General features: G+C 38.6%; 1 protein-coding gene across 21 annotated transcripts in view; it reads right to left on the bottom strand.

Moving 5' to 3' along the window:
* Nucleotides 1-23520, bottom strand: part of MEF2C (myocyte enhancer factor 2C) — a 185430-nt gene that overhangs the window by 30833 nt on the left and 131077 nt on the right. For 17 of the 21 annotated variants that reach the window (XM_019641123.1, XM_019641124.1, XM_019641129.1 and 14 more), the window contains 2 exons: nt 9647-9790; nt 1718-1904 (listed from right to left, as the gene is read on the bottom strand). In XM_019641123.1, the coding sequence (XP_019496668.1) occupies nt 1718-1904; nt 9647-9790 (331 nt within the window). Of the gene's footprint in view, nt 1-1717; nt 1905-9448; nt 9587-9646; nt 9791-23520 lie in introns of all 21 variants that reach the window. The other 4 variants (XM_019641133.1, XM_019641130.1, XM_019641132.1 and 1 more) reach the window with 2 other exon arrangements.

Here is a 23520-nt window from a genome sequence, read left to right as displayed (position 1 = left end):
TACAATTAATTTTGTGCAGTGCTAATTGTTAAGAACTTTGGTCATTTCATGAATCTACCCACAGTGAACTACCTCATTTACTATGTGGATTTTATTTACTGACACAATAAAATAGTGCAGCCTAGTCTCAAATTTAGAAACTTAGGGGGTAACTCATTGCTAACTTAAGAAAGTACACTGAAATCTGGCAATGTTTACATATGAGAGTTGGAATGTTTCAATAAAATATTTAATATAATAAATACAGTTAGTTTTTAAGGAATAAGATTTAGCCAAAAGAATAGAATATCAGCTAGATTACTTTCTAATTGCTTCTAAGTGATACTCTATAATCATTAGTTGGTTCTGGTTTTGGAAGTAGAAGAAAACGTTCATTACATTTTACGAAAATGTTTATTATTTCCAATTGAATAATATTTTGGAAATAAAGTATGTGATTTAAAAAAATAAATTAACATGAACTCATTAAATAGGAAATTCAACTGCATTTGGGTATGATATGAAAAAAATACATGATTATTCAACACTCTTATGAAAAATTTCAATCATATTCATAAGTAGAGAGAATGGTATAATGAAGCCCTTTATATACATCTTTCAGACTCAAGATTTACCAAGATTTTTTTATCTGGCTGATTTTTATTGTAATTTCTATATAAAGTTTCTGTACCGAATAGTAATATACATTTAGTTTTAATTATAAGGTAGATACTTAAGTACCCTAAAAATTTTCTTTTGTGAATAAATTGCTTTTAATACAGTTATGTGTGCCTAAAATTTTCCTATGGTGTGCTTTTAAAAAAATAAAATGTAAATATATAATGGTTTGCCATACATGAATTATAAATACAATTACTTGTGTGGTATTTCTTTTGGAAATAAGAAAGATTTGTTTAGTTATATTCAATATACACTAACCCAGTTTCTACTGTGAGCCCGGCAAATCAAGAGGACATTTTTCTTGCCAAGGTTTTTAAGTTCAGTGGGGGAAATAGACACATGTTCAATACAATACATCATAATGTGTTTTGCTTGATTGGAGTAGTAATAACGGTTGAACTTTTCCTGAGCAACAATTTCTTCTCTCTGGGACACTGTGCATTGTACAACAGCAAGGACCTCTTAGAAGTGGAGAGAGAAATTTATGGCAGGTGTGTATGTCCTTAAGATGTGCTCTTAACTTTGTTTCTGATTCAGTTTTGGTTTTATTTCACACTTCTTATAAATTATGCTATCCCATCACATTTCCTTTCTGCCTTAAATTCTTTCTGGTATAAGTAAGTTCCTGTATAAATAAATAAAAATTGAACAAAATAATAAATAACTACATGGGATAAACGCCTTAAGAGAACACAGGGAAAGGTTTCATAGGAGAAGTGGTATCTGGAAAGGAGGAAGAGGGAAAACGGCATTTTTTAGGCAGGAGAAGAGCAGAAGACAGAACATGGAGACAGGATATTTGATGTTTGCATATGGTTAAAACGTAGCCACCTGAGGAGACTGGTGACAGATAGGCTGAACAGATAATTTGCAGAGTACGAAAGATTTCAAAAGATATGCTAATGGAGTTAGGCTTGATCATGTTGAAGACCTAGCGGTGAAGGAGTATAACAAATGGAAAACTGGAAAACTCAGTATCTTTTGGATAAAATAGCCTTTTACCCAAGAGTGGCTCCTTCCAATGATTTGCTCACATTGCGTTCTTATGAGGACGTACCTGTGTTACCTGCACTCGGAGGTCGATGTGTTACACCAGGAGACATACTATTCCTCTGCAGAGAAGGGTGGGCCAGTGGCAAAAGGTTGGGGTTTCCCAGTGAGCTGACGGGGTTGCTGTATACCAAACTGTTATGGCTGGACACTGGGATGGAGACGGGCATCTCAAAGTTGGGAGGTGGAACAGCCTGTAGGAGCAGAAAAAAATATATGGGTTAAAAAAAAAAATAGACACAAGCTCTGAAGTACCGACAGCCTTTACTTTTCCAAGAAAAACTTCAAATTCTAAACTCCTTGGTGTCTAGAAAACCATTAAGAAGAGCTCTCAAGATGTTCAGATCATAAATTGATTTCTTTAATGTGCTTAGAACTCTTTCTTTGCAACTATTAGAAAACGTTTCACTTTTGTTTAAAACAAAGCCCCGTTTCATTAGGCTCCATTGTCTTTGAATTCCATTCTATTAAGTAATAATTGTTCATTTGTGATATCTGAATCTGGTGCCAGAAATGACTGCAAGATCAAAGGTACATGATTGCGATGACTGAGAAAAAGGAGGATTAAAATGCAAACCGGAGCCTTTGGTTTAATTGCTTATTGAAGCATATTTATGCAGAAGTTTAATGATGTAAAATCATCTCCAGGCTTGTGAATAGCACATATACTTTAATCATTATTTTTAAAAGTCTGTCTTTTGAAAGTAACTCTGAAGATAACAGACATTTTAACATACAGGATTCAACAGAGCACGTATCATCCAGGAATTCAGATTATAAAATGAGAGTTCAGAATATATGTTGTGCTTCACATTTTGGGATATACTGGCACTGACAAATGGCAAGACCTGCGTCTCAAATGAGACAGTGGCAAATATTTAGTGAGCTGAAGCTGTGTGGCTATCTAATTAGAGTAATCCGATCCCAATTATTGATTTTTTTGGGGGTATTATTTTGGCAATTTAAGAAAAGACATGCTTATTTTTCTGCTTGCATTAACTAGATAATCGGAGTTGTAACTCCCTCCCTCCCCTTTTCCCATTTTTAACATTGTAATTGAAAATACTGTCTGCATATATTGCCAGAGGACTTGTGGTGTCAGAGCACAGAGCATTCTGAATATAAAATGGATGTGTGTATGTGTGTGTATCTAATATGTATATTAGAGATGGGGTTTATATAGAAAATTCCCTCAGGTATTCTTACATAAGCCATTGGGCAAGTTTAAATGCATATGTGTATGTGGTTCAAAGTTTTTTTTTTTTTATACTATGTTTTTTCTGTCATCCTAACATCAAGTTTTATTTTAATTGTTGAGTGGCTGGCCGGCATCACACGTCATGCTCTGCAATAGTTCTACATTTATTCTGATGATGATTACAGTACTATTCTCTACTTCTGCTTATGCTCCTTTTATTTCTTATTCATTCCCCCCCTCCCTCAGTTTTCTTTTCTCCCATGATTTGGGCATGTCGATATTGACAAGAGTAAACGTTTTGTTAACTCTTTTCTTTCACATGTCTTTGATTCTTCATTGTTTTAGAGAGAGAAATAAAAATAGTCAAGTGCTATATTAACAGTCATTCTTTATTAGGCTTTATCTGTTGTAAATAGGGTAGTAAAAATAATTTTGGATAGACACTGTGATATAATGGAATATAAATGTTTAATAAGATATCAAAGCATGAATATATACCCCAATTCCCAGAGCCTTTTTAAACAAAAAATATTAGTATATGCTGTAAAATAAATGTCTGTTGAGTGAATAAAATCTCGCACTCCTTTATTAAAAGAGCAAATGGGAATTACTGTAGCCTCCTAAGTAAACAAAGGCAAGTAACTGTGCTAGGGCTTCTCCATTTGCCCTCCAGACCCACTGTTCACCTTCTTCACTGCTCTGCGCCCGAAGGCGGACCCTCCCTCCGGGCTGCTTCAGCCAGGCGCCCCTTGCCCTCTGGCTTCAGCCTGGCCAGCGGCGCCTTGAGCAGAAGTGGAGAGAGTGGGAGAAGAGAGATCGCGGTGTTTTTCTACTGCAGTATCCTCCTTACTGGACCACAGGTTAGCAAAGTTTGCTATTTACTGATCACATTCCCTTGCTCTTCTATCCTTTCTGTGATCACATCAATTATGAGGTTGGCCAACTAGTGTCCCTTTCATCAAGGTGCTAAAGCTCTTCTGCTCTAAGGTAATGTGGAGCCTAGTCTACTTTTTATTATGTGAATTGAATATTTCTCTTCAAAGGAGAATTTTTAGGAAGACACTGTGCTAACACAAAAATACCAGCTGACACTTGACTGTATATTATTTATTGAGCGGGCACTGTACTGTATAATTTACATACATAACAATTTCAACATTCCTTCACGGCAGATATAATTCTTCCCTTTTAAAATCCGTGAGATTAAGTAAGTGGCTCAAGGTCATCTAACAGGTAGTGTGTCTGAGCCTCATTCCTTTTTTTAAATTTTATTTATTTTATTTTTTTTTATTGTTAGTTTCAGGTGTGAGCCTCATTCCTTTTGCTACTACATCACTGTGCAACACAGTCTAAATTTTGGTATAAAAATAGCATATTGCAATCAGAAATTATTGCGCACTGGGAAGTGAGTAAGGGGTGGATGTTTGCAGCTTATTATTTGTGAACTACAAAAACAATGAACTAAATGGATTCTATGGGATGTGGGTGAGCATCCACGTTGGAGTGCAGTATGTTCTCTGCCAGGCTGGGACTGTGGTCTTGGGAAAAAAAATAAACCTTAAAGACTCGCCTCTTCCATATTTACTCAGATTTTATATTTTAAAGCTATCATTTGGTTATAAATGTCTTAATTTGTATTCACTATTACTACTTATAAATGTTTATTACTGGATACCTAAAAATCAGTGATAAAAACTACTTCTCGGGCTGGCCGAGTGGCGCGATGGTTAAGAACTCGCTTGGGACGCCAGCACTGTGCAGCAGGGCCCCGGTTTGGATCCCACATGAGGGCCAGTGACACTGCCCTCTACAACTAAGATGCTAAACGACAGCTCAACCTGGAGCTGGGCTGCCAAGAGTCGCTGGCGACGGCGTAGGCTGCAGCCCCTGTGGCAGTGGGTTGCCATGGGCTACCGTATGTAGCCAGCAGCCAGCGTGAGCGGCCAGCAGCCGCAATGAGCGGCCGTCCAGAAGCCGGTGACTGATCTGCCTCGCCCGGGAAGAGCGCAATGATGGTGCCAACTTGGGCCAGTGAAGCAACGTCCTCCACAACTAGACTGAAGAACAAAACGACAGCAACTTGTCTGTTCCCCTTCCCCCAATGCCCCAGCACTGTTCCCAATTCCCCAATAAAAATCTTAAAAAAAAAACAAAAAAAACAAAACAACAAAAAAAAAACTACTTCTCCCCTGAATATTCTACAGAATGCTGATTGTATCTCAGGAGAGAGCAAAGCCTATTTCCCTCTCCCCTCGCCTGGGTGATTATATGCACCTCCAATATAAAGGGGATTATTAATAATTATTTAATAAATTCTGAACCACCCTAATAATCAATTCACGGAATGTCTCTTTACTCTTCCTTTCCTCAACCATTATCCCCAAGCATTATTCAGTTTCCAGCATTCTGGACCATAAACAATTTGACGATGATTATTATAAAACTCTGTTGTGATTGACTAAACAGCAGTGAGATATAATTCTGGTATCAGAGCATACTTGAAAAATTCACAAGTCATAAAATATGCTAATGTCCTTTGCATTTTCCCTATTTTTTGCTTTGTTTCCTTATCTGTAACAGGAACTGGCTAAGTAATTTTGAAATCAAATTATAAGCTTAAAAATGACCACACTGAGAAGATATCTGAGAGAATCAGAAAGAACATCAGCATTAACATCAGAAATCTCAGTTGTAGCCCAGGTTGTGTAATAAACTGCCATTTCACCAGGCAAATCATTTAATCTCCCTTGACCTTATCCGAGACATGAAGTGGTTGCATCCATGAAGAGACCAACCAGCTCTAAACATTTTAGGGAAAGCAAAGACTATAATAATATATAAATGTTTATAAGATATTGGTGTTATTCTTTTTCTTCTTTACTTTTCAAAATTAGGGAACTTAAAAGCATCTAAAATTTTTAAAATTTTGTCTAAAAAGACGAAAGCCAAAAAGTAGTTAAGGACTCCAAACATGCAAATATCTCAGGGCTAGGTTCCAAATTTTAGAACTTTCAAGACAGGAAGGAGGAGGGAATTTGGGGTGATTAAATAAAATGCTGTAGGCAAGACTGGCTATATAACTTGCAGGGCCCAGGACATAATGAAAACGTGCAGTCCTTTGTTAAAAAACTAAGAATTTCAAAGTGGTGATGGTGAAGTATTTAACCAAGTGTGGCCCTATGAGAGAAGCACCGATGATGCTGGCCCTGGCTTTAGGAGATAAAGGTGTTAGTAACTAAAAAGCTTTTAGTTCTATCCCTGAACAAAGCCATCATGGTTACTGAAGTGAGTCACTGTGGTAAGAAAGGTATCTAAACTCTTATCCAAAAGCCACTATTTTCCTAAATTTACCACAAGGAAAAGCCCCATAAAAAAATCCAATAAAATATTTTTAATAAAATATTTTTAGTTAATAAGCCCTCTTTTATTGAACTGAATCCTTTTTTGGGCTGCAAATGACACCCTTAATTTTCGATCAACCATTACCGGGGCTGCTGAAAAACTAGCAGAGAAAAAAAACCACACACACAACTCTGATGACTAGTGACTACCAACTGCTGGAATCCAAATGTCCTCAAAGCTGCCTGACAACTCGAGCACATCCTCGCCCATTCCCTCTCTATCCCCAATTCCTTGCAATGTCGACACCTTCATTCGCAGTCCTCTTTCAAACACCTGCTCCCCTACTGCAACATCTACAGAAGCTAAATTCAATATTTAAAACAGAGATTCTTAGGTGGTCACCCACTCAACTTCCCTCTACCCACCTACCACCTTAACCACACGGGGTCCATCTGCAACTCCATCCTGTTCAAGTCCCATCCTCCTTCCCTTCCTTGAGAAGCTTTCCCATTTTATCTCCAGGTTACCTGTATGTTCATTTTTTCCCTTCCTTCTAGAATTCTTCCTCTGTATATAAATAATCTCAGGTGCCTTTTCCTTTTAACTCTCTCCTTGATCCTAGTTGCATTATTATTCCTCAGTCCCTTATTTGAAGAAAGTATATACTCTCTTATTTCCACTTCCTCCCTTCCCATGCACTCTCAACCAGTCTTGCATCCGGCCCTCCCCTCCTTCCTTCAGCCCATTTCCTAATTCCTGGTTCCTCAAATGGAGCTGTTTTTTTTCTTGGTGTGAAGGCCAGCGAGAACCGTGGCAAGCCCTGCATGAGGAAACGCTGGTCAACAAAATTCCAAATCATCCATGAATTATTTCACGTAATTGAGGAATATGGGCATAAATTATATTGTACCAACAGGTGATTGCAATATTAAATTTTCTATTTTAAAAGGGAAACTCTTCAAATTGGGTCTTTGAAATAGAAAAACAGTCTTGTAATGTTTTTAAAGAGGTGGAGACACTCTCCACATACAAAGGGCAGAGTGTCCTTCTCCTGCTGTAAATGTTTTAGCAGCTGTGGAAACTTTCAACAAAATTTACTTCCAGCAACTGAAAGCGATGCACGAAAACTGGGCTTTTCATCCTGGAGACTGAAGCACTTACTAAAGAAATGAAGACTTGGAGGCACAGCTAGGAGCTGTGTGGCTCCTTCTCACAGCCCTGCCTATAAACTGTAATGTGGTTTTTCATCCCCCACCGCACACCACTGCACCTCTTAAGAAATCATGTATCCTGATTTTGAACTCTTTACATGACAGGATGAAATACTGTGAGGGAATCCAGGTATGCGTCACACCTCTTTCCCCCTAAAGCATGGGAAAAATGATCCTATGTGCAAATATGGGCATTCTCCCAGAATTTGGGGGGTTAAAGCTCCACACATATTTAGGATCACTGCCCTGGAGAGTGATCGGCAGTGTTATATATATATTGCCCTTTTCCTAACTATGCAGGGCCTATCTGAGGCACCTAACGTGCTTCACCTTAAAAATCTTACATTCACAAATTTTTGTGTCCTGCAGCTCTAAACTAGTGTATTATATAGCAAGAGAAACTCAGGCCGTAAGAACTTAAACATTGGCCCAAAGGAGCTGTTTCTTTCCTTCTTTGGGGCAAGATAAAATCCCAAAGGATATTTTATCATTTAAGAATTCTGGCTATAACAAGTATGCATTGCAGCATCTGGTAGGAAATATTTCATTTGATAAAGTGTCCACGTGGATGTGCTGTATGTAGTACTTGGTTTTGTGAAACCTTTAAGAATTTACAGCACTTAGCTTTCCTTCATGATACAGTGTATTAATCATTCTGATTCAACAAAAGCTCCACCGCTGACATCATTTCACTTAACAAAAGCAGCAGACATGTATTTATGAAGACAGAAAGTTTAATATGCATACATTTTCTAAATAAGTTTTAAAGTGTGCAATTTAATTCAGCACAGGGTGACTGTGCACCTACTGTGTGTAAAGCATTAATTTATCTTGTGAGTGCAGTTGTAAATTTGGCCTAGAGCTTTTGTCTGCATATTATCTGCTCCTGTAAGTGGGGAGGCATATTTTCACTGCAGAGTGTGTCTCAATCCTCAGGTTTAGGTTGTTTTGCTAACTTATAAAAAATATACTTTTTTTGAGAAAGGAATTAATTACCTACTGAGGAGCTTGTAGACAACGAGGGTTCAGACACTAACATTAGTTATTCAGAAAGCGGTGAGCCTGGAGTTGCCTCACTTTATGCCACATAATTAACATCACTTGACTGATGACAGAGTAGAATAAAAGGTATGTACTTTCCCCCTCTATATGTAGGCAAACAAAATAATACATGCAGAGTTATTTCTCTTAAATATCTGGCCAGGCATATGATTGATTGTTAGAAATCTTTTGACTCAGTTAAGACAAAATTTAGCCAAAGGTTAAAGCATGGAAAATGTCGGTGTAGGCAAAGCAAGGATTTTGATAAAGCTTGAAAATCACCCCAGCACACACACATTTTGAAATCTTACCATTAAAGTTTCATGCAGTCTGTTTCCTTGCAGCGAGCATTAGCTTTAACCCTTCAGTGCTGTTTGTAAATTTCATGTTTTAGGGAGAGTAACTGACATTTTACTCAGAAATAAGCTTCTATTTGGGTGACGATTGTCAGTTTACATAAGAGAACTGCAGTTTCCCTCGTGTATCTGGTCTCAGTAAAAAATAAAAAACAAAACACACAAAAAACATATGTATATGTATGTGTGTGTGTGTGTGTGTGTGTGTACACACACACACACACACACATACACATTTTATAGTAAATCCTCAGGCTTGTTGAGAAGGAGATTCCAGTGCTTTTACTAGTGCGCTGTGATTTGTGGGGGCTGTGTGTTCTAAAAGATTGTGTAAATTCAGGGCGTGTCACACAGATCTTTCTCTTCCTCCTGTGAATTTTCTACCTCCGAATGAACTTAAGGGCAAGTTTTTTTAGATTACATAATTCAGGCCTCCCTGAGGGTTTGTGTTCTACATGAACTGCCAGGGGAGGAGATGGCTGTTTTATCGGGTTGACTTTCCAGTGCTTAGAGAAAGCCATCACTGAAAGGGTTAAGGGATGTTACTGCAGCAGTTATCAGCAGACCAGCCATCTACCTTTGGTACTTACAGGAATTTTATGACTCTTGATCATATTATCAAATTCTTCATTAATTTTTTTGTATTTTTCTTCAGTGCGTGGGGTGAGTGCATAAGAGGAGTCAGGATCGGGGCTTTCACAGCCTTTGTTTTCTTTCTTGTTCAAGGCCTGCCAGGTTCAGAGAAATATCAAGAGTAAAAAAAAAGGAAGGGTGTGGTGAGTACTTACACACAATCTTTGCCTGCTGATCATTAGATCAATATCTTCGTTTATTTTTCTGTACTTGTCCTCAGACTCAGGGCTGTGACCTACTGAATCGTCTGCATCAGGATCGGGGCTGTCACAGCCATTAAGGCCCTTCTTTCTCAACGTCTGAAACACATAATTTGGAAAGTTCAATCCTAGACAAAGGCTGTAAGAGACATGCAGTGGTGATAGAGAAGGTCAAGCTGCCCAGTATTTCAGGTGGGTCTTATATATGCTATATGTTACATTAGGGTAAAGAAACCAGAGAGAAACCAAGTCATTTCAAAAGTGCACTTATTACTAGTTAAAATAAACAAACAAACAAATAAAACGGACATATTCCTTTTGAAACGGAATTCAGTCAGTGAACAAAGACAACATGAGGGCTGAAGTTTCAAACATCTAGTGAGAGACAATTACAGAAGAAGACAAGTAAGGTGGGAAATTGCAACATTCTATTTTCCCACAGAAAAATTAGAAGTCAGGACATTACACAATGATTTCGGAATCTGTGATCATGACAAAAGCAGAAATGTTGGAAACAGGTCTCTAGTTGGAGTTTGACATAATGGTTGGCACCCATGGTGTCCTACCACCCCTCTCGATGTACGCTTGACAGCAGAAAGCGGTCAGAGGGCCGAGCTAACATTGTCATGAAGCACCCATTACAAATGTTCAGACACGGTGATCCTAAGGAGAACCACTTCTGTTTTCATCTGGTTAAGAGTTCTATGTATGTGAAAATCTGTATAGAAACTGATAACACTGCTATGCTTTCTGCCTTAAACAGCTGAAAGAAAAGTAAAAAACAGTTGCGTTTAGGGCTTCATTATCATGAGCTCTTGAGTAAGGACGCCAGAGAGCACTGAAAATAGGTAACCAAGTCGGTAACTACCAAACTAGCAAAAGTTCCTCCGGGTTCCAGCTGAGTAGGATCACCCTGAGACTGTCTCCTGACACATGAAAGTGGAAAGTCAGTGCCTTATCTTGAACCGCCTGTCTCCTGCATGTAGGTCTGGTTTAGTGTCAGCTGTCACAGAAGGATAAATACTTTTTTAATTTATTTTTTATTTTAGCTGAGCCATCCTGCCACCTGTTGGCAGCTCTGCGGCTGCTCAGCTCGGGCTGGGACTCGAACCGCTATTGCTCAGAGCTCTCACTCTTGTGTGAGCTCTTAACCAACTGAGCCACTCGGCCAGCCCTAGAAGGATAAATACTAATGTAACACTGTAACAGAAAAAGTATGAGTCAGGAGTCCTGAGATTTACTTTCTATTTTTTTTTAAATGATGGTTGTCAACTTAATTGTACAAGATCTGATTTACAGAGATAATGTTATGTTTTTAGAGATCATAAAATTTCTGATTAATCACACAGCTTGCCACGTTAATTATTAATAGACAAGCAACGTTTCTGAATTTTCCTGGTACTACCAAAATCATTATAAAGAGCTGTGTGTACCTAAGTGTCTCTCATTAATGGAAAGTTCAGCAGAGCTCATCTTTATTAAAAGCAGAATTCACATACAAATAAAGCAAAAGCTGTGACATCAAGCTAAGGAATTCAAAGCTGAGATAACACTCCATCTTTAATTCACGCAATTGGGGAAAATAAATAAAACAACATGAGTTTAAAAGTGGGGGGGTGCTAGTCTTAAAAATTTAAACTCCTTGGCTCTTATCAATGTGTAGCAAATGTCACATTATTTAAAATTAGTTTCTGAGGCACTGAAGATTTTCACTTAAAATCAAACTAAGAGGGCTACCATTTCTAATACATCCATGATACATTGTGGCTCTGTAAATATTTATTAATGTTATAGTGGTATAATGCAACAAATAAACATATGGTTATAGCTTATTATGTGGTAAGATGTTTGAATATTAAAATGAATATTTTGACACGAGATGATAAAATACACATTTACAATCTTGGGGAATTTATAATTGGTGGGGCCACCTGTCCCCCTATCATGGATCTACAGCCATCATTTTTACCCACAATTAGTACTTGTAGAGTGTTCCACTATACATCAGAATAATAATTTTATTTGCTAACTTCATTTCCTTCATTTCAAAATCTTGCTAGCATTATCTCAACCACAAGAGCATTCTTCCGGGTGATAACTATTTGTTGAATTATGATGTGTTTCTGCTTTGATCTTCACATATCCTTGAGCTTTTAGGAATAATTTCTGAGTGTGTTGCATCATACTCCACATATTTTTCATAAAAATTCACTATGTAGAGAAAAATATGTAAGATCAAGAAAATATCATCTGCTTTTTCAAACTTTACCTATATTTCTATAAGGCATGTTAAGAATATTCTTACATAAATCTTTAAAGTCTTATCTACACAGATTTTTCAATGTGCACCTGAATGTTTTATCCAGTAAATCTTACTGTAAAAATTATAGTTGTTTTGATGTACAGATTTTTGACAGCAGAACGCAAGGGTTAGGAGAGGCCTATCAACTGTCATTACAATCCATCTGGCACGTACATGTGTGCTAAGTATTCTTGCAAAGCTTTTGGGGGTAGATATTGTGTTTGGCTTTCAAAAATTCAAGCATCAATTACATGTTATTGAAAGATCTCCACAAATGTTAACTCATTATCTCTCACAAGTCTTTCATAAAGGTTTTAGGGAAACACTATCCCAGGTCTCAACCTAGCATGGCCAAGCATGATGGCCCAGGCCTCCTGTCTCCTTTTGGGGGCACTGTGGGCCCCCCCCCACACACACACAGGCTTTCCCACACTTGCCAAGTGAGGGATGTGAAAGAGAGCTCTCCCACTCACACGCAGTCACAGCAGTAGATTGAACACTGAAATAAACTTAGTAGAAATTCTTAAAATTAGGCTGTGGGAAAAATTTTAAGTATGAAAATATGGCTAAAATATTGATACTTCTTAGATGGCAAATTTTTGACACAGTGGGGATGCTTATTGGTCAATAAAACACAGCAGTTTACAGATTAAAAAATCAATTTCATCAAACAGCTCACTTTGTACTTGAAGAATTATATAAAGTATTAGGCAAAACAAAGCAGGTGGCACAAAGTCACAAAGGAAAAGACAGTGGGGTGGCAGGGGAGGAAGTGGTTCATTTTCTCCCAATAAATTCTTCTTGTATCTGACCACATTATCTTACAGTGAGTATCATCAGTACTTAAGTAATGAAATAGCTCTACCATTTAAAGGTACATTTATAGTCTTATTTCAAGTTAAAGATGTTATTTAAAAAAGGGGCATTTTGAGATATACAAACACGAACTCCAAAAGCAAATTAATATTGAGTTCCAAATTCCCATAATCGCATAACTGGAACATTGAAAAAAATTGTTCAAAAATATTATTCTCAGCTGAGAGCTTGTAGGACACATTTCTGCCAAGAACAAATGATTACGGTGGAATTACAAAGCTCTGAAAATGGAAGTGATGGCACAAACTTGAATACCATAGTGTGAATGTGGAACTCTAAGGGCCATCTTATCTTTATTATATTAAAAATCTACAGCTGTTTAATGATGACAAAGGAATTACTGTTAGATTCAGCCAAGTCTGCCTTTATCACAGTAATAAATAGTCAGTATAAACTAAAGGGATTACTAAATGGATAAATAAGCATTATTCCTTCAGGCCTTTTTCTAGTAAAATCAAAATCTCTGCTGCTGGCCTTTGAAAGCTTCTTTGATCTTTAACAAATGTTATTGGTCAGGTAATGTAGGCACTTAAGTCATTATTCTTTTACAGGCGCTATGTAAGTGTCTCTCAGCTGGATTTATATAAGTGTCTCTCAGCTGCCTATGTTTTGAAAAGATTTATTCTGAATGTCAAGATAAGGCAGGAGATCCACCGAAACCACCAGCTTCTCTTGCTATGTATCTAAAGAAACTCTTTTCTCAGAGGTCTCTGTAAATCCTGAGTGAGCCTGTACACCGACCGAAGTTAGCTTTCCGTGTGAGACTGACACTTCTGGGGTAGATCAATTGACTGCAAAGGCTTCTGGGATGTTTTCACAAGGCAGCGATTGTCATGCAGTGAGCTGAGAACAGCCGTTTCTTAGAGAAGTAATTAGATTGACAGAAGGTGACATACTCCAAACAATAAGTGGGAAATGGAGTCCAGGTAGGAAAGTCCAAGAGCCACGTGGATTCTCCCCTCCCAGACATGTGGACATATGGACCCTGCGCTATTACATTTGTTCACCAGGAAAACTTGAAATCCATATAAACTGACGATGATAGGTGACAGGTGCTTCAAAAATTCTAATGAAATAGATGTGGGGAACAGATTCCATTCCATTACTGAAAGGAATATAAATGAAAAAGAACGCCACACGGAGCTCTCATTGCTTGTCTTAGGCATTATGCTATCAACTAGGAAATGCTGTCTGCATACAGGGGTTAAAACTAGTTTCCCCTTCTTAATTATTTCTTGTTAGTAGTAAAAAAGAAATACCTGAATTATTGGCCTATTTCAATGAAATGAAGCTATACATGTTACATTATTGCTATTTAAGTAAAATTCTGCTTCTTCCAGAGAGTCACCATTACAGATTAAAAGCTTCCAACCATTCGATTTCTTTCCATGTCTGCAATCTTAGTCCTCAAGAATGTATTTTTGTACATCTTTATTTTTCTGTACTTACCCAGTGTACAGCAGAAATTTCAAGTCCTTTTGTGAAAAGCCCCCCAAAATACTCATTATTTTTTCCTTAAAATATACATAATCACCCTTTCATGCACAGCTAGCATTACCCTTACTTCAGAGGGTTGATGTGACATGAACACATGCAGGAATTATGTCTATTAGGTGCCTGTATCTCTTGTTCACACAGAAGCCAACGGGGGGAAAAAGACATCAACTTAGAAAAGGTAGTTTCCTTTTCTCTGATACGGAATCATTTTTGTGCTTATCTTTCACAGCTTTATGAAGATAAACATCTGCTCTTACACCGAATAATCTTTAGAAAGTAGGAAATCCACACAGGACTAGGAGGTGTGGTTGAAATGGATGCTGCCTATAAATGAAGTTTCTTAAAGAGTGTTGCGTAAACACCCTCCTATAGTGGATGGAGTGCTGACACTCAAGACTCTGCTGCCTCCAGTCCCTTCAGTATCTGGGGATTCGCTGTCCTAAGGACTGAGTCCAATGCCTTTATTTCACTTAAAACGTATTCAGCAAGCAATTACTGAAAACCTACTTTATGCAAGGTGCTGTTTTGTGCACTCGATTTTTAGAGAAGTAGGCAACACCAATTCAAACTAAAAAGTTCTGAACTGACCTATAATATTGTAGGTATTTTGGGGATTCCTAGAACGGATTTCTTAGGTTGGGGGAAGATCAGGGTCAAGAAATTTCTCCATAGGTTTTAATAATCAAAACTGTAAGCATTGCCTGCACACTCTCTCCCTGTTTCATATTTATTCTGTATTCTTAATATAGAAATGACAAGACATTAAAATACTGCAAATTCAGTATAATTAGTAGGTAGGCTTTAATTAGACATTCAAATCATATCTAGTACAGAGCATAAAAATTAAATTTTACCAAAAATTATTCATTTATGGTGAAAATTTTAAAATAAAATTGAAAATGTAAATCTTAACAACATTATATTTCTCTAGGTTATTAATGCTCGTTGTAAGCAGATATTAACTTCCACTGGGGAAGGCTGGGAAGGGCTGGAGATTTTCACTGTTTTTGTTTTTATTCATTTCCTCAAAAGATAATCTTAATATTGGACTTGAAATTTTTTTCACTGAGTAATTTTTCATCTTTAAATAACGGAAACAAAAGGCACTAATTAAAGATTTGAAGACTTTTAATGTATACAGCATAAGGAAACATCCACTCACTGCCTCCAAATGGGCCCAAATTATTTCATGTAAACATTCAGAGGGTGAGAGTTCCTAGAATTATTGGTACTCTTGATTCTGGATGGGACCACCAAGGATCACGTAGCTAGCCCTCATGCCTTCCAGAAGGGGAGGGGTAACAGTGCACCAGCACCTGGCCTTTGACACCTCACATCCTTGCTCAAGCTGACTTCTGGAGCTAGCCCACCAGTATGCGCTAACACATCAGCTTCTCTCTGTAGACTTCTCTTATCCACAGAGCTGAATAAATTGCACCCTCATTCATACACTCATTTATCGTATACATTTTCTATTAGAGCCTTTATCACACATTTTTATTTATGTATTTTTGTCTCCTTTGCTAGCTTGTGAGGTAATTAACAAAGCACCTTCCTGTATTCACTTTTGGAGTTTCAATATAGAGTAGAGCCTGACACGCTGTGGGTGCTCAATACACGCTCGCTGAATGAACAGAACACACATTTTCACTTCAATATTAATGTACACAGAGGTTTTGAGACTGGACCGAGGCTGTCTGGATGTTTGGAGGTGGAAATGATAGTGGGATCCAGCCCTCCTGATACACATTCACTAAGTGCTACTATGTGTCAGGTGTTGCCTGCGCTCCTCTGGATGCAAAGATGCTTCCTCTGAATACATGATTAAGATAATTTGTTTACATCTTTTTCTTCCCACCAGTGAGCTCCTGGAAGTTACCAGTCATCTTGTATCACCAGGATTTAGCACAGGGCTAGGCACGTGGTAGAATAAATGCTTGCAGCATGAATGACAGACTCAATGGATGGAGGAACAAAACAAGAAAGAACATCCTGATGTTAGAGAAAGTAGTCTCAGCTAGTATGTTTGCAACTGTAATTTCTTTTATCACCACTTCGTTATTATTTCACATTATGTTAAAACTCAGCTATCATTTTTTTCTTTTCAGGTATTTATAAATTGACTATTTTTGAAATGTACAGGTTTTAAATTAGAAAGCAATGCAGGATAGGTGTAATTTATATGATGTAAGAAACTGATAACTCAGGAGATTTATATCATTGAATACTTAAAAATTGGGGTATTGGGTCTAAATATGGAATATCAGAAAAACTAAGTGCTCATGAAATCTTTAAGGGACAAAAGCCATAGCATATAATCTTGCTGATGAAATGAATAGCATGAAAGAGGGTATACAGCATTCAGCAGGGAAGTGGGGAAGAGGGTATCTCGGCAGAATATATCAGGTTAGAAAAGGAAAAACAGAAATCTTATAGGAAAGAGCACAGGGAAACTTTTGTGAATGTGATTCTGATACTATAAATTTGAAATAAGCATGTTTTAAAATTCTTGGGCAAAGTTCATCTTTTTCCCCATCCTTGGACGCTGGTCTCCTGCTCCACTATTCTTGTGCTTTGACAGTGGTCTTACTCTGGGCCAACCTTAGCCTTAAGGATTCATGGAAAATTGGGGTGATTCTAGGGCCAAACAGGTGATTCAGGCTTCCTTAGGGACGGGTCAGTGGTTTGGTGTTTTTATAAAATATTTTTCCACCACAGCTTTTCTGGAACCTGGGCAAGGTGTGCATCACGAGGCTGGCCTAGAATGGAACTGAGACGGGGAAGTTTGGGACAATTAGCCATGAAATGCTTCCTGGCATTCTGAATCCACGAGAGGTCTGAAGTAAAATACTAAATGGGGCACACTTAAATATATAATTATTGAAATACATGCTAACATATGCAGTCAATCCTAATAATCTCTATAAAGCATGTCAAGAAAATAAAGCTGAAATACAAAGGAATGAATTGTATGTGGGTTTGAAGAATGAACAATGTTAGCTACTTCTTAAATAAGGAAGGAAAAGACAAGCCTGAACTATAAATTAAACAAAGGTTGGGAAAGAGAGGAGAGGAGTAAATTAACAAAGATCAGGAAGCAGGACTTTTGAAAGTATAAAATATGAATGTAACTTCACCTACTAACCTTTTCCGACTATGGCATTTTACTTGCAAATAGGTTACAGAGACAAAAAAGCAGAATCTTGGGGGGCATGGATTCTTCAAAAATAACACACTGAAGCATCTTTTATAAACCATTAATGACTTATTTTAACAAAAGAAAATGTATATGTTATCGTGAATAATCAGAGTAAGGTCAAATCATTATTTTTGTTTCTATGTAGGCGCTTATCTAGTTGTAAATGCCTTTTAATTCAAGTTGGGTAAATGCATGATTAGTCATTTGAAATGGCAGTAGCCTACACCACCTTCTTTATCAGTCAGCTCAGGACTGCCGTTCTGTCACGAGGCTTCCTCTTTCTATAGGATTCCCATGATTTCTTCTACTGCATCATTTATTTTCCCCTTTAGTCTTCTGAGTCCAACCTAATCCTTCATCTGTTCCCCTCCTTTCCTTTCCTAGCAAGCGTCACAACCTAGTTGTTCAAGCTGGAAACTCAGAAATCACTGTGGACTCCATTCATCTCTTGACTTAACTACCATTTTTTTTTTCTATTTTATCTCCCATCCTTAGTTTGTCTTCTGGCCCCACTGTCCAATCATCCTTCATATTTTTGGCAGGGTCTAAAAATGAAATAAAAATCTAATTGTATCACTGTTCTCCTTATAAACCATGGGGCCCCAACAGCCACACCCACTAGTTTTCATAGCAAGCCGTCACTTGCTTCTCCAGGCTTCTTTCTTTTCTTCTCCTCCAACATTCTGGGTTTTGCCAAGAGGGAACTTTTCACCATTTCCCAAGTCAGGCAGGTCCTTTAGTAACAGTGTTGTGATATGTGTCATTCATTCCTGTCTGGAATATCCTTTATTCCTCTCTGCTACATAAACCTTAGTTATCCTAGGACATCTATTACTTAATACCATCACTTGCTCTGTGAAATTTTTTTTTAACTCTCCTCTGCACTTACAAACTTTTTCTCTATACACCTATAGTACTTGACTTTCTGTTTTTAAAAAATAATTGGGAATTTTGCATTGCAATTTATCTTTTAACATGTGTTTTACCACTCGATAGTGAGTCCTATGAGGTTGGGTATCTCTGGTCCCTAACAGACCATCTAATTAATATTTGTGGGCTCAGTATATGTTCTCAGTAACTGTTCGTTGAATAAATGAATAAGCACAGAAACTTGACAGTCATACTTTCTGATAGCGACAGACTAATAGAAATGATTTGGGTGGACTTTTAAGGTGAGTGTTATTTCTTTGTTTTAATAGGATTACTAAGTCAAATGTTCCTTTTTTTTTTCTTAAAGATTTTTTTATTGGGGAATTGGGGGAATGGGCACAGTGCTGGGGAATTGGGGGAAGGGGAACAAATTGCTGTCCTTTTGTTCTTCAGTCTAGTTGTGGAGGACGTTGCTTCACTGGCCCAAGTTGGCACCATCATTGCCCTCTTCCCGGGCGAGGCAGATCAGCCACCGGCTTCTGGACGGTCGCTCACAGCGGCTGCTGGCCACTCACGCTGGCTGCTGGCTACACACAGTAGCCCATGGCAACCCACTGCCACAGGGGCTGCAGCCTATGACTTTGTCGGTGACTCATGGCAGCTCAGCTCCAAGTTGAGCTGTTGTTCAGCATCTTAGCTGTAGAGGGTACAGTGTCACTGGCCCTCATGTGGGATCTGAACCGGGGCCCTCTGGCGTCCCAAGACGCCACTCGGCTGGCTCTCCTTGACTTTTTCTCTCTGACTTATTTAGCCATATGATTTCACTGACATGTGGGATATAAAACTGAAAGCAACAAAGGAACAAGACAAACACATAAAGAAACAACAATTCATAGACACAGACAACAGTTTAGTGGTTACCAGAGTGAAAGGGGGAAGGATGTAGGTAGAAGAGGGTAAATGGGGTCAAATGTATGGTGATGGAAGGAGAACTGACTCTGGGTGGTGAACACACAATGTGATATATAGATGATGTGTTATACAGCTGAAACCTATGTAACTTTACTAACCATTGTCACCTCAATAAACTTTAATAATAAAAAAAAGGTTATTAATTCAAAATGCAAGGAGCATAAGCTCTGGTTGGTTAAAGCAATCTCTATAACCATAGATCACTCTATAAGAGCGGAGGGAATAGGGGAGGTGACACAGGCTATTGTAAATGGGATGCAGTTGGTTGGGCTTCTCTGTGTTTAGAATTGTGTAGAGTCTGGGACATGATGGCCTGTTCCTTTCCAGCTCCTGAGCCTTTTATAGCGACTGGTGCTCTCAGTTACCATCAGGAGAACACAAACGGATTGAGACCCGAAAGTACTGCAGGGGATGCTTTTGTGCATTCTGTTCACTATTTCTAGGTTTCCCCCTCAGAAACAAGGGCATCACCTTTAATGTAATTTGAAGAATCTCTGTTAGTTGGGATCTGTAGTTTCTCACTAGCTTATCTGAAAAGCAGAGTGTACAGGAACATTTGATAAGGCAGCACAAAATAAAGAGATTTGAGGATGGCAACCGACTGACTCATGTCATAACAATTTTGATCATACTTAAGAATGGTATCTAAATCCTCACTTCTGAGACAGCCAGGGACTCCCAGATGAAGGGTGAATTGTTTCTTTTCCTAACATCTCTCTCCCATCCTAAGCCTCTCTCAGGCTGGAGAGAGGTAAAGGGGTCCAGTGGGTTTGGCCCTGGCCCACTCTCTCCTGGGCTGGCCCTCAGCCTGATGGGAGAACCCCTCTCTTTGTCATTCATTCCTGATGTTGTAGTTGCCATGTCTTCTATCACAGAACCAACATGTACTAATAACAGATTTCAGTCTGGGATAGCACCGAAAATACTCACCAAGTTCTTTTCTATTCCTTAACTGAGGAAATGGCAGAGAGAGAAGTTTTCAAGGACCAATGCTGGATTATGAACACAGATTTTATTTACGGTGTCCTTAGCTTCTTCCCTTCTAACACCTGACACTCAAACCCCCCTTTTTTTAAAAAAAAATAATAGATGTATTTCTCTTCCCAAGAAACCAGCCTGCTTTTCAAAGAGTGGCTATAAGCTATTCTCTATTGAAACTTTTCAGTAGAAAAGTTTTGTTTTTGGTTATTCCATAGTGATTTAACAGCAACGATGGGAGAGGGCTTCTTACACTCCACCTCCCCAGTTAGAATACCGTCAGCATGGCCAGTAAAGACTAGCCCAGCTGCTAATTCGGAGGGTTTTGCCCGAGCCTGTGATACGCCATCTGAGGGACTGGTATTGACAATTACGTCAGCACATGCTGCTCAGTATCCATATTGCTCTGGCATGTAAATGAGGTATCAGGACTGCAGAGCAATGCTGGGATTATGTGAGAACAATAGGTAAGTTATAGGTACTGTGGCTGCCAGCAGAAGGGAGAGAGGCTCAATGCAGAGCAAACCTCCACCAGAGCAGACGCTGTCTTTTCACCTCTGTATCCACAGCAACTTGAATGTGCCAGCACATGGATGATACTCAGTAAATATTGTTGTTGTTCATAAAACAACCTTGGGATCCAAAGCTTCAGGGACAGAAGTTGTTATTTAAAATGGAATCACAATGGGAGCTGAAAACACAGGGAGCAGCTGCTAGAGCTGTACTCTGAGTGTATGCTGCTTTCACCCGAAGGAGTTGCTAGGGAGAGTAGCAACCGCTCTCCCGAAGCCCACCACCTCCCACCCTCACACGTGAATTTAAATTATAAAAGGAAAGAATCAATGCAAACTAGAAAGTTAATGAAATTAGTGTCTCTTTCTTTTGTGCTTCCCCAGAACTTTGTAATTAACATTTATTTTATTAACGTTGCTCTCTGTATTTTGTTTTTAATCTCATTTCTAGATTATGAGATCCCTGTAGACAGTAAACGTCTCTCCCGAGTTTTCCATCCTTGGCAACTGGTGCAATATCTGACAGTACAATGTTGGAACACATTGGTTCACTCTTCTGGATGGATGTCCTGCAGAGGAATCCTGCTAAGGAGAGCCTGACAACATACAATAAGGAGCTTCAGAAAGATTAAGCAAAAGTTAGTGGGGATCCAAGCTTCCCCCTTCCTTTAAAACTGAGCCTTCTCTACGTCCTTTCAGCATTAGTCATGTTTTCTAGGCCTGACCGAGGCTAGCAGCCTTGGTCTCTAGCCTTACTCTCATTACTTGTCTCTTCTGATGTAAAATCCTCTTGGGTCATGCAGTATTAACATTTTCATTTTCTTGGCTGATATACTGGAAAACTCTCTGCTTAACAGAGAATGCCCAAAATGTAATGGGTGGGATGATCACTGGTCAGGGGGCTGGCCAGTTAAACCAGGAGACGGGAGAACACCATTGCGCTCCGTCAGACCTGGTCTATGGACAGGAAACCAGATGTACTCCCAAGTGAACAAGGGGCCAGCAAGAATGGCCAGAAGTCAAGATCTGGGGAAGAACAGCTCCTTACAGTTTCAAAGGGCGGTCCTGGATGTACAGGTACTGGATATTAGGTTTACAGGATGCTGTCAGTTGGTCAGAGAACAAACCTCTGCCCACACTCATGTCAGGCATTACGACAGTCCCTTAGACCAAATCTCCAAAATGCACAGCAGTACATTTATGATGCCCCTCCTTTTTTTTCCTGCAAATAAGTTTATATTGGTTTATACCTCTTATCTCTTCCACCTCATTAAAAACTGCTTATGGGGAAGGACAGAGTCTAATCTATTAATCCTCTACAGCTGTTATGTCATTACCACAGACCTAACATGTGGATTGGTAATAGGTGGTGGAGTTGACATTCAACTGCCTTGGTTAGGTGTCCAATGGAAGCAAGGCTATTAAAATTGTACTTAATAGTCGAGGAGCTTCAGGTAAATAAGTGCTTAAAAATCCTCAGGCAGTTGCTCAATCTGAGCCCCTCCTCTTACGGCTTTTGTCGTATTCACAAAACACACTGCCATCATTCTTCACTGTCTTTATTTAAACTAGCCTGCCTTCCAGGCCTATCACAGCTGTGCACTCTGCAGGGCCACTGTGTGCCTGCCTCAGTTTCCACACAAGAGTGAGCCTCGTGAGGGCAGGGGCCAGGCCTTTTTAGCTGGGTACCCCTAGGACCAAGCAGAAGAACTGGCCCTTAGAATTTCATAAATGAATGTGAATTCTGAGTTCATTAATCAAAGGGCTCCTATTTGCTTTCCTAACTATATAATTATTTCCAGCTGGTAACAGAAAAATAACCAAACAGAGTATCTATACGACAGACATCAAAAGTGCCAGTAGCATTTCAGAGTTAGGCCCCTTCACTTAACTTTCCGCAGGGACTTGCCCTCTAGTTTCCTGGCTCATTTGTTATTGGAGGCTGCTGTCTCCTGGACTCATGCTGTAGAGCCTGCTATTTTATAGTATTGATATGACGGGTCCTTTATTATTGGTGTAGGCAACTATGAATTGTGTAATGATTAGAAATAAAGAGGCCACAAGCCATCTATAAAGCAGATTCTGAAAATACCTAACGTATATTCTGTTTTGGCAAACTGGGATCTTTCCTTCCGGATTAAACATTTGTAAATCAAATATAATTCATAAGAAATGTTTTGGAAAGTCTAGTATTATTAATATCCACTGTCTATCAAGGCCTACATAGGTTGTCACATTATGTACAAGTTTACATTTTTATAAATGTATGTTTCCAAATTAAATGAACTAATGATTAAAAGCAAACTCATTTCAATTTATTTCCCTTATGCTATGAATGTTATCCATGTATGAATTTATGGTCCCAGAATCTTCAACCAACTCACATTTCACAAAATCACATTTCCCATGACTTCATATATCATACAGATAAGTAGCATTCTTAGGTTTTGTATTCAGTCATCTTGGACTTCATATAATGCTATAAAAGCTAGAAAGAACATTAAGAAATGAAAAGTGGAAAGGAATGGAGAGTAAATGTTTAAGAAAAGGCATGACAAGGATGAGAGAAAGAGGATAGGTGAAAGAAAGAAAGAAAGAAAGAAAGAAAGAAAGAAAGAAAGAA

The sequence above is a fragment of the Hipposideros armiger genome, unplaced genomic scaffold (assembly GCF_001890085.2).
Source record: "Hipposideros armiger isolate ML-2016 unplaced genomic scaffold, ASM189008v1 scaffold_57, whole genome shotgun sequence".
In the NCBI taxonomy this organism is placed as follows: Eukaryota; Metazoa; Chordata; class Mammalia; order Chiroptera; family Hipposideridae; genus Hipposideros; species Hipposideros armiger.
This window is presented reverse-complemented; position numbering and strand designations above follow the sequence as displayed.